The following is a 12,399-nucleotide window of genomic DNA, read 5'->3' as shown; positions in this document are numbered from 1 at the left end:
CAGGGTCCACAGCACACACAGGAGGGCTGGGGAAGAGGGGTGTGCGCACGTGTGTGTGTGTGTGTGTGTGTGTGAATGACACAAAGAGAGACCGAGAGAGAAGCGCTGGGCAGTGCAGAGGCATGGGGCTGGGGTCAGCTGGGGGAGGACAGGCCTGCAGCAGACGCCGCAGGTGGGGCAGAGTGGAACGCAACCTGAGAGCCGAAGCCACAGACTTGTCAGAAAATGGGAGGAAGAGGACAGGGGCAACCGGCTCTTTGTTTTCTGGTGGGGAGGTGCCACATGCGACGAAGCAGGACTAGCCGGGATCGGAAAGGGTCCACGCAGACCTGAAGTGAAGACCAGTGCCTGAGGCCAAACCACCCGGTCTGAACCTCACTGCGTGTGACAAGCTGACTCATCCTGGGCAAGTGACTTAGCCTCTCTTTGCCTCGGTTTCCCAGGTCTTCCAAAAGGCTGCTGTGAGCACTGAAGTGCCCGACAGTAGTTAGCAGTTTGCATAAGACTCAGCTATTATCATCCTCATTGTTGAATTATTTGGACTAAGTTCTCCGATCTCCCTGAATGAGGGACGATTTAACTGGCCGCAGCGTGGGGAAAGAAGATTTCCTAAGCTTTAAGAGTAAAAGAAAAGGAAGGAATCAAAGAGAAATCACAGACTGACTGCACAAAGGCATTCTTAAAGCCACTGTACATAAGTCAAAGCGAATAAAAATAAGAGGGAAAGGGCCAACTAAGAAAAAAATCTGTGATACTATTTGATAGACAAAGAGCTAATACCTTCACCTATGTTCTCATAGAAAAGAAGAAAAAAACACTAACACTCAATAGAAAAGTGGGTAAAGGACATGAAATGCAAATTCACAAAAGAAATAGAGAAGGCCAGAAACACGAAGAGTTCCTCCAAAATACTTAATAATAAAGTATGTTTTTAGGAGAGACCAATTACCTCATCTTTCCATTTTGGCTTTAAAAACACAAGTGTGTTGACACTGCGTGTTTATGCCTGCAAACACGAGGACAGGCTAGGGAGGCCGCGTGTGGTACCACGTGTGTCTCTCAGCAGGGCAAGAGAAACCAAGTTAGACATTCACTTCTTAACTTAGAAAAAATATATATATTTTTAAATGTCAGTGGCAGGATCTTGGATGAACGACTTTTTGCTTGTGTTTCTCAGAATTTTACAAAAAATGAAGGAAAATACTTACTTTTCCCTAGTAAGGGAGGCAAACTGAGAGGAGAAACAAAACACAATCACTTACCTATCCCACTGACCAAGATTTTGCCAAAAAACAGTGCTGCTGAGACCAGAGTAACACAATGGCTGTCGTGCACCGTGCATGAGGGGAAACAGGGATCCTGCTTCCGGAGAGCGAGTTGGCGGCACACACCAGGGGCCCTGACAGTTGACACTCTAATTCTATTTTTAGAAACCTATAGCAAGGATGTACCAGATATACAGGCCAGACTTAGTTCATCATGCTATTATGAAAATAAAAAGTTGCAAACAACTTTAATGTCCAACTGCAGGGGAATGGTTTGGATTACGGCACAGTTAAATGATGGAATGTTATGTAACCACTGAAAACAAAGTTTCCCGTTAACTTCTAACATGAGAAAATTCAGAATAACAACACTATAACAAAGCTCCATATACACAATAATAATTATCCCAAGTTTGTAAACACTTGCATAGAGAAGGAAGAGAATACAGAAAAATGCAAAAAGTGGTCCATTTTTGGACAGATCTTGCCCTCCCTTCTTTATGCTTCTGTAATAATCATGAATTCCTTTTCTAAGGGGGGAAAAAAAAAGATCTGCTTACAAGAAAATAAACAGCCAGGGCTGGGATTAAAATTTAGTCTGTGGCTCCCAAATCTGGGCTTCAACCTCCTTTGCCAATAAATCTGGAGGAATGTTCCCCATGTGCTATAGACAGATCTGTAAATTTCCTAAGCTGCAAAGTCAGGCTCCAAGAACGTACAAGAAAAACAAACACTGAGCACTGCATTTGGGAATGTGTTTATTGAGACTGATTTTCTCCAAATGAACAATGACATGGAAAGTACACTCAGGGTGGTTTAAAGAAGAGCCCACAAAACTGAGAGCGGCCCCCGAAGCCAGCAGAGAGGAAAGCCCACAGCTCCGCCCCCATCCTGCCCAGGTGACTACAAGGAACCTCGGAGCCCCAAGCACAGCCCAAGCCCCCAGACCCTCAGCTCCGCTGCAGCCCCCCTGCAGCCAAGCCCACTGTCTGCACCCAGAGCAGACGTCCGTCCCGCCCAGGATCACAGACCGGGAAGGGAAGGAGGAACCTACCCAAGCCCTGGGACCAAGGCCAAGAAGTGTCTGAGTGCCACACACAGGGATCAAGACACGGCCCGTGCCCCCCTCAACCTGGTGTGAAGACACGGCCGGGGGCACCGGCACAGAGGGCAAGTCTGGACGGGAGCCAGGGGAAACTTCAGGGCTGGGGGGCACGTGAGGTGGGGGCACGGCACCCACACACGCGGAGGACGGTGCAGCGTCCCCAGCCTGACATCAGGGTCCCCTCCAGACAGCACTGCACCGAGGGCCCTGCAGTGATCAGTTCCCACCTCTCCTCCCAGGACACATCTGGGAGGGGTCGGCACCGCTCAGCTTCAGCTTCCACGTCACTGCAGGGCAGCACGGACGTCCCCGTTCCCAACGCGTCCAGTCTCTCCTCCCCCAGATCCAATGACTTGCCTTCCGCTCCCGACTGCCCTGTCTCCATGGCCCGGCCGGCGTGCCTGGCCTCGGTCACTATACCTGCTCCATCAAGCAGACTCAGGCCGCTGGTCTCCGTGCACACTTCAGAGAACTCACGTCACCCTTCAATTCTAAACTCCACGGGGACAACTCCCAAGTCCCAGGCCCGGGCCGGCCTCGCCATGGCAGCTCTGGCGCGGTATCTCCCATCTACCAGGCTGTGCCACGTCCAAGTCCAGCCAACCCCCTCTGTCGGCAATGACCACAGTCACACCTGTCATCTCTTTGATTCTTACTACTGGGCAGTGCTTCACAAGTGCTGCTATTCTAACCACTTGTCACATTCACTCCTCCAGTCCTCACGAACCTATGAGGCAGAGATACTATTAATACTCTCAGTTTTCAGGTGAGGAGACTGAGGTGTTGAGTAACTCGCCCAATGTTACAGAGTAAGTGTCGAGCTGGGCTCACACCAGCTGCAAAGTCCGTGCCGCTAACCACGGGGCAACACGGCCCTGACAAACATAAAAATGAAGCCCCAATTCCCCATCTTTTAGTTACCCAGACTTAAAACCTTGGAGTTGTTTTTTGCAAATGGCTCTGCAGGCAAAGCCAGCTCCTCCCCTTTAGGCAGCCGGGTGCTAAGAAGTCCTGCTGGTCTGTCTTCTACACTGTCTCCTGCCTCCTCTTCCCATCCTGCACCCCTGCTCCTGTCCGAACAGAATCTTGATGTCATCACACCTCCCAGAAGAGGAGCAGCCTCCTGGTGAGAAGAGAGCCGGTGTCCATGTCTGCCCTCCCCGAACCAGCCTCCAAAACACTAGGGCTGATCCTTCAGAAATGCATTATTCACACATTCATTCAAGCACTCGCTAAACCACCACACTGGCTCTTTATAACAGGTACCCTGCCCACCTCCATGAAACTGAATTGAAAGATACTCAGTTACGACCCTCAAGAAGATCGCAGCCCACAGGTTGTTCTCCATTTCCTGTACACCCTCCTCTACCCGCCACCCCCTGCCCGGTTCAGGACCCTTCGATAGCATTCCATGATTTGCAGCAGGGTCCCCAGACTGGCCACCCTCAGGCCAAATCCTCCAAAAAGACTTTTTTGTTTGGACCAATGTGCTTTTAAACATTTGATCCTGAAATTCCTGAGCAGGCAACCTTCCCTTCCTAGCGCTTGTGCTTCCTTCCTTCCTTGTGTCTCCCACTGAGATCCAGGGACTAACGTCTGAACTCTGCGTTGGCATCGAGGGCCTTGGCCAGCTGGCAGGACTCTGCCTCTGCCTTCCCCCTCCTGACTGGGATCCTTCTCGGTCAGACGACTCCCTCACTGCTCCCAACCGTGCCAGGAGACCCGGTGGTGCCGGCTGCCCCCCTCGCCTCTTCTGCTTCTCTACACTCCCCCTGCACCTCTACACTCCCCCTGCACACGCTCCTTCCTCCTCGGGGCTTCCCATGGCCCCTGCAAGCTAAGCTGCCGTTCCCATCTCTGCAACCCCCTCTACTATGCACTGACTTTAGCACTTGACTACATGGAAACGTCTTTCTCGACAGACCACAAATTCCTGGTTTGGAATGTCTGCGATTTTCTTATTTGGTATCACTCTCATTCCATTTACTTAAATGAAAAATGCATGCTTTTTGTAGAGTTTAAGCAAAAATTGAGTAGCATAAAGAAGGAAAAAAGAAATCATGCAAAATACCAGCACTCAGAAATAAGCAGGTTCTCCCACTGATTATTTGGCAAACCTTATTCTTTAATGTGTCTTTTTAAGAACCTATACATACATAAGGATGGGAGGACAGATGATGGCAAAAATTTAGAACACCAGGACCATGCATTATTTTTAAATTCAAAGTTAAGGCTCAGTTTTATTTGAACTTAGAAGAAAATGAAGTAGAACCAAAGGAACGCCAACTTTCAATAATTGCTTCTTCTCCACATGATACATTAATTGCCTAAGGATCTCTCTAAGGTTAAGAAAAAGATGCTGAAAGATATTTTCGTAGGTTTTCACCCTTTTAAAGTACATGTTTCAGTTTTGCACAGGATTGGCTAGCTACCAAGAAAGATAAAATTAAAACTTACTTTCACTTACCTTTCAGTCCCACCCCCTGTTTTTGCAGATTTTATTATTATTTTTGTTTTGTTAAAGTTTTAATATTTGCAATCATAACTGCCCACTGTTTAACCAAAGTTCTGGATATAAAATGGACAGAAACCTCAAAAGACCTTTAACACAGCTTCCTCAAACTTCTTTCCTGGTTGGCTAAATTTCACTAACTTCATTTTTCAAGGAAGGCTCCCAAGTTCATTTGAGTTTACAGATGAATGTCTGTTGCTTTCGTGCCTGAGTGCCAGCTTTACTGGACATAATGTTCGTGTTCACATTTTCATTCTCTCGAAGATACTGTTCCACTGTTCTCAGACACTAGATGTTTCTACAAAGTCTGAGGCAAGCCTAGGTGTGTCTTTCTTGATTTTCCTGCCTTTTTCCGCACAACTCTTTAAGCTTTAAGTTCAACACCTTAACCAGGATGTGCCTGTGTCCAATATCACACATCAGCTTTTCCTGGTGTACACAGTGTGCCTTTGGATCTTTAAATTCAGTTTTTCACTCACATTGGGAAATTTTTCTTCTATTACATCTCTGAATACTTTTCTGATCCACTGTTGGGCCATTTACTGAGACAATCATTATTCTGATGTTGGACTGTTTTTGTCTTTGTCCCCTTATCTATCATCTTTTCTCCAAAATCTACAATCTCTTAAAATTTTTCCTCCACATTCACTCTGATTGTCTCAAAGGCTTTCCTTCAGGTTAATAAGTCAATTTTCGGCCACTGAACAGGTAATGTACTGTCTACATTTATTGACTTAACTTTACAATATCTCTTCCCACCTCATCGTAGTATATGAATTTACCTTTAAAAGCTAGAATTTTATTGAATTCATAGTCTGTAGTGGGAAGTATTTTCAGAGTTCCCTTCAGGTCTCTGGATATGTTTTCTTCTAGACTGGGATCTTGGTCTGTCTTCTGTACGTTGTACTCCTTTCCTTCATTTTTTACTATAGTATATTTGAACAGTTGCAGTGCTATTTTTTTTCACTGTGCTTGTGCTAATACACAGATAGCTCTGTCCTGTTGTGAAGTAGATAAATTCTCCGAAATCCCTTTCCCACCTTTATCTGGGAACTTTAGTTCCTATGAGATACAGGGCTGGGTTCTGCTTTCTAGACACTTTGCAGTGGCCTACACAGTGGGAAGGGAAAGAGCTGGCTGGGTCAGTGCACAAGCTTTGCCCTCTCTTCTGGGATTCTGTCATACCAGGGCCCATGCACTGAAGCTAGAAAGGCATTCCTCTCCTGTGGATCCTGGATAATGCTTCTAACTCAGAAAGATTTTGCCCTAAAAATGGATGTTGGGCAACAACTGGAGAGGCAAGATATGTGATCTGGTTCTACTCCACCATCTTTACCCAGGAGTTAATCCATTTGCTTAAGAACAGCTTCTCTTGAGAATAAAAGCTATCTGATATCACCCAAAATTGTTTTAGTGTCTCCTGTATAATTACAAGATAAATAAACTTTCTGAATACATGAACCTCACCAATTATCAATGTGGATTCAAATACATAACTATCCTCTTTGAGAAGTATGAAATACAGATGTACAGTTATTACATAGATATTTGCACTCTAAGTCCTAAACTTGGGTTTTGTTCTAATAGGCAAGAAAAAAAGGAATACAGACCTCGACTGAAGGTACGTCCTGCTTCTCAGAACATACGTCTTCTTTAGACGCTTTGTGAATCTTCTTTTCTGAAGCAGACTTTGTGTCAACCTTTTTCAAAGTTTCACAATTGTCTACTTCATTCTTGACAGGCACTTGCTGGTTATTCCCTTGAATAAATAAAAATGATTCAATTTCTAGCTAATAATTTCCATTCACATTCCCCATAGTTAAACCTTCTTCCTACACCAATCTCATTTGATTTAATGAGATTTAGACTTAAGGACTGTTTTGACATCCACAATGCTCTAGAAATTTATTTTGCTCACAGGTGAAAATGTACTTATATTAAGAGTTTTACAAACAGTCGTTAAAAGAGGTCATGGGAAGAGAGAGCAGGGGCACACCATTATTCATAGCGGCATTATTCATGAAAGTCAAAAGGTAGAAACAACCCAAACGTGCATGGACGAATGGATGGATAAACAAAATGTGGTAAGTACCATGGAACACCATTAGCCTTAAAAACGAATGATTCACTGCGCTATAATGTGAATATAATTAGCATTACTGAACTGTACACACAAAAATGGTTAAGATGAGGAAAAAAAGGAATGAAGTTCCAACACATGACACAACATGGATGAACCTTGAAGACATTATACTGAGTGAAATAAGCCAGTCACAAGACAAATATTGTGTGATCCTATTTGTTTGAGGGACCTAGAATCATCAAATTCATCGAGATAAAAAGTAGAATGGTGGCTCCCAGGGGGTGGGGGGACGGAGTACGGGTAATTATTGCTTAATGGGTATGGAGTTTCTGTTTGAGATGACGAAAAAGTTCTGGAAATGGATGACAGTGATGGTTGTACAATGATGTAAATGTACTTAATGCCACTGAGCTTTACAATTTAAAATGGTTAACTTTTAGGTTCTATATACTTCACCACAATTTTTTTTAAGTTAGGGGAGGGAGAGAGGGAGGTAAGATCTTGGGTTCTGGTCATGACTCAGACACTAATTAGTTTTACTAATCAGAAGTAAGTCTCTTAAGATCCCTGAGCTCCAGTTTCCTTATTTATGAAATGACAATACCACTTCCTCTGCCTACCCTGACTGACTGCTATGAAGATGCAACCAGAACAGACAGAATATAAAGGGTCACCACCAATAGACACATGAACAGCTGGAGCACAGGGCCTTCTCCTGCAGGAAACGCCCACCTGCCCTGGGAACAGCACCCGTGGGGTGAGAACCAAGTGCGAGACAATCACGCTGGCAAGGTCTGCACCGGCAGGAACCACATCTGAAACGTGACCTTTCCTTTGTTTTTTCAAGTGACTTCATTCCTAAGTGTATTTCTTCTTCTATCCTTGACGTTGACAGATGGTCAAATAGACTTCAACCCCACCTTAACTGGGCTCAGTGTTCTAATATGAATCAGAAAGGATTTCAATACCTTCCCCTTTTTTCGTTAACTGAAAATCCCTCACGACACCTTGGCCATCTGAGAAAGTGTAGATGCCCACGGTGCAAATACATCCCAGCAGAGCAGGCTGCCGGCTCCCATCCAGCCCTGCTGAGGGGCCTGGGGCTGCACGAGGCTCTCAACCCAAACGACAGGAGGGGTCAAACGCCCTCCAGACCCTGCAATCCTGAAGCTACAAATCAAGCTCACTCAAAGCAAGATGCATACATTTCAACAATAACGCTTAAAAGGTAAGCATTCTTTTATTTTGTTAACGGAAAATTATGTAAATATTACATAGCTATAAAAATGCCGGGGAAGCATAAATTCCTCTGCAACACAGATTGGGTGCGAGACGCCCACAGAGGAAACCATCCAGGACCGCGATTGAGCCGGGAAAGAGCCAAGAGCAAGGGAGACAGGGTCCAAACAGAAAAAGACATCATAAACAAAGACATCACTTCAGATTCCGGAAGCCATCGGTATGAACAGAATATAGATATTCTCCTCCAAAAATGTGCTGTGACTTTCCTAGGGTCTTAATTCATGAGAAAATGGTTTTCCTCAGGCCAAGAATAGCACTAAAAATATTAGTCATCAAAGTTTCTTAGGAAGCATCCAAATTTAATATCCAACACTAAACTACCCCCTAAAAAGGGATAAAGCACAGACTCTCCGAAAACTACTAATGCTTATTGTGGGGGCCAAGAATTAGGACCAACAATAAAATGAATTCAAATTCAGCCTTTGAGAAATTCTATCACGACAGTATTCAAGAATTCAGAAATACCGTGAGCATATACTTCATTTAAAAAATGGAGCCATCCCATGGCATCCTACTAAGCGTGCTTACTCACATCATTATACGCTTTTCTGCCATTTATCTCATGGCGTAGGAGTATTTGAGCCACAAAGATAACAAAACAAATACAAGAACAGGAACAAGTTAACAGGCCAGAATCCTGCTTGGATTTCTACTGAATCAAATCTAATTGTATGATATATTTTGAGTAAACCACTAGATCTTCATTTCCAGTTATCAGTATCTGTGCAAATGAGACTATTTTTTGAATTTCTGCAAATATTGGTATTTCAGAAATTTTGGAGGTATCTATCTAATTCAATGAAAACTTTCATGTGCTATTAATTTCAAGGTTTTAGGGTATTATTAAATTTAAAAGTTCATTATCCTTTACATTATTATAAGCAGAAACAACGAAACATTTGCTAACTATTCCTGAGGCCAGAAGCAATTTGCCTCTAGCCCTAATTCTAAGTCTGTATTATTTTGATCATATAATGAAAAAATAACAGTTATAAATATTTGGAAAAGAGACAAATTTCAAAAGATCACTTACATGACACATAAAGCCCTGCTGTTGTTAGAGCATCAAGAGACTCTGGACCATGTAACACATGCTTGGAAGGCGTCGCTGTTTCACGGTTGTTTGACAGGCTGATGCCAAAAAACAAGTGTGTGAAACAGAGCCCTGAAGAATCTGTCAAGAGACTGCATTTCTATCGGGAATTTTAATTTATGATTTACTACAGGCCTCTCAGGAGGAGGCAGGAGAAAGAGCAGGAAAGGGGTGACACATTTTCTGTTATTCAGAAAACACTCTGTTTCTCCACAACAACAATGGTGAGCACGTAGCCAGAGCCATTAATAAACAGCCTGGAAGATTTCGTTCTTACACAAGAAGTTACCCTCAGAAAAGAAAACTGTCTCAGAATAAGAGAAGCCACAGTGCTTCAGGCACCTCCAGGAGTTCTGGCAGGTTCGGGATGCCATTTCAGGCACTCTCAGGAGAAAGGCCACCTCCCCAGCCTCCTTTCCCAAAGGCAGTCTTGTCACTAGACCTGGTTCTAAGAACGTCTGTGTACTTTGGGAGAAATGGCTAGAAGGTGGCACAGACACTGACTGGTTTCAACTGAGTGAGTGGAAGTTCCCAAGGGGCCATCAGTTCAGCTCGCAAGACTGAAGCTGTTTTCTTCAGGTTCTAGAAAGGATCTTAAGATGGAAACACAATGTGAAATCCTTTTCAAAATAAGAAAAGAACTGATGCTCAAAGCTGGAAGTGAAAACTTGGAAGGTTCTTACATTTTTGGTTTTCTCATTCTTGAGTGTTCTTTACACCCTGTGACCCCCTGCCTGTCACCATCTGCCAGCTTATGACAATGCTTTCCTTCAAATTCTGACAAAGGAACCCTGAACCCTCAATATGACCAAAAGACTCCATATCTTACCTTCAAACTACAATTTGCTTCCCCTAAATATCTCAGTCCTTTCTTATTTTTAAAATTCTCAATTCTTTAAAATGTTTAAATTGTAAATTGATGGCAGGCCACTTGTTTACTTTTTAACCTCTTTGATATTTTCCTAGAACAGTGATGTAAACAGAAAACAGTCAGAACCAAATACATGTCAGTGAATGGATTTCCCTGTGAGGAACCTCCTGCTGACAGATTAATTCTGGAGAGAAATACAGGGCTGCAGATTAGCACCTTTGAATTTGCTGGTACGAACATGGTGGAAAGGCAAAGTTCTTTCATCAAATCTTATGTGAGCTGACCAGCAATCACCCTGATACTGCTTAACAGGCTGACAAGTCAGCTAAAGAGCAGTTTTTAAAAAACTCTTGAAGTGAGAGACTGGTTTTCATTTAAAGCATCATAAGCATACCAGTCATCTGTACAGGGAGGTAAGGTTCAGGGCGGGTTTGCCATCTACAATGATACAAGCAAACCCTATGTCTGTGGGCTCCCTTATTAAATTTACTCACACTTGCTGAAGCGTTATTAGATATTATATGGTCATCTAGGCTCAACTACAAGCATTAAACAGCCATGTACTGGACAAGAGGATCCAGGAGCACCAAGTCGAATCCTCTGACCCACCCTGGCACTACATGGCTGGTCCATGCCCTTCAAAGAGCTCTGATGCAGCAGAAGGCCTTCCCATCCATCCGCCCACAAGGCCACAGCCCTTGCATTCTGCAGGCACATCTACCCAGATGTCTGATGGATGCACTGGACCACAGAAGACGCACTTCTGGAGCAACAAGTCCCTCAAACAAGTCTGATTTTAAGTTTGTGTAAAGTCAGCCTATGTCAAATACTGTCCTCAGGCCTAAATGACACATGAAACAAGAGAAAAACCCAGCTAGACTCACTCCATAATTTCACCCTTTCACAAGAGTTTTGTAGTCTGGGCCCTAGACAGTGTCAGGACAGAAATGGAAGAACAGACACCCCACTGCCCCACCATCAACAGCCTCAGACAAGGAATGCTGTGACTTCATGAGATCTGGTAGAGGCTCCATCCAGGGGGCGCACTCACATACTGGGGGAGAGGCCGTGGGGATAGCTGGCCCTGCAAACAGGAGTCCTCTTCAAGCGTACGCACTGCTGCCAGGGAAATGGCACCAACAGGGTGGAACAAGGGGCACCGGGAGTGATGCACAAATTGCCCAAACCATGTTCTACTCAGAGGACCCTGCCTTCCTTTTGGATTAGAAACGTCCTTTGATGGAACATTTAAAATTCAGGTTGGTATTTTCCCTACTAAATGCATCAAGCTCATTCGAATCAGCCAATCTACTAATAGAATCTTCTCTACAATATCAAGGAGTGAAAAATATGTTGTTATTTATATTTAGATGTTTCAAATAAGATCAAAGGTAACTGATTCTTCCAGATTAAAAAGTGTCAAAAATTTGACTCTTAATGGGAATAGAAATGTGCTTCTTGAAATGGTCAGGATAAACACACAAAAATAAGCACAGTAAAAAAAAAAAAAAAAAAAAAAAAGTATTTCATTCAAAAATTGTAATAGGGCCTCCCTGGTGGCGCAGTGGTTGAGAGTCCGCCTGCCGATGCAGGGGATACGGGTTCGTGCCCCGGTCTGGGAGGATCCCATATGCCGCGGAGCAGCTGGGCCCGTGAGCCATGGCCGCTGGGCCTGCGCATCCGGAGCCTGTGCTCCGCAACGGGAGAGGCCACAAGAGTGAGAGGCCCGCATACCGCAAAAAGAAAAAAAAAAAATTGTAATAAATATTGAGGAATGAGTAGTAATATATATCTGATTCATAAATAAATAAATAAATAAATAAAATAAAATAAAATAAAATAAAATAAAATAAAATAAAATGACTGAGGGGAAAGTCAATAAGTATATCAAAATATAGTTCTTTGAGATAAGTACCTTTGTATTGCATTAACAACCTAAAATATTAAAGGGTTTCTTCAACAACTATTAAAAAAAAAAATAAGCACAGGCTCTTATGCCAGAAGCCAGAGGGATCAGTTAAAGATTTAATGACAAATGTATGTGTAGGTAGGCTTCCTAGTCTAGTTTTGCTTGCATTTTTATTAACTGCATTTGCTACGAGAGAACATCTACCTTCTTTTAACCAAGGAACACGACCAGACAAGAACCAGGGACAAGGAGCACGCAA

At 43.7% G+C, this 12,399-nt stretch overlaps 1 protein-coding gene across 5 annotated transcripts in view; it reads right to left on the bottom strand.

The window, feature by feature from the left end:
* Positions 1-12,399, bottom strand: part of TMEM131L (transmembrane 131 like) — a 162,295-nt gene that overhangs the window by 18,854 nt on the left and 131,042 nt on the right. For all 5 annotated transcript variants that reach the window (XM_081228095.1, XM_081228096.1, XM_081228097.1 and 2 more), the window contains one exon: positions 6,493-6,641. In XM_081228095.1, the coding sequence (XP_081084221.1) occupies positions 6,493-6,641 (149 nt within the window). The remainder of the gene's footprint in view (positions 1-6,492; positions 6,642-12,399) is intronic.

Source organism: Mesoplodon bidens, assembly GCF_964165515.1.
Source record: "Mesoplodon bidens genome assembly, chromosome: 1".
Classification (NCBI taxonomy): Eukaryota; Metazoa; Chordata; class Mammalia; order Artiodactyla; family Ziphiidae; genus Mesoplodon; species Mesoplodon bidens.
The sequence above is the reverse complement of the archived record's forward strand: the minus strand, read 5'-3'. Positions and strand labels throughout refer to the sequence as shown.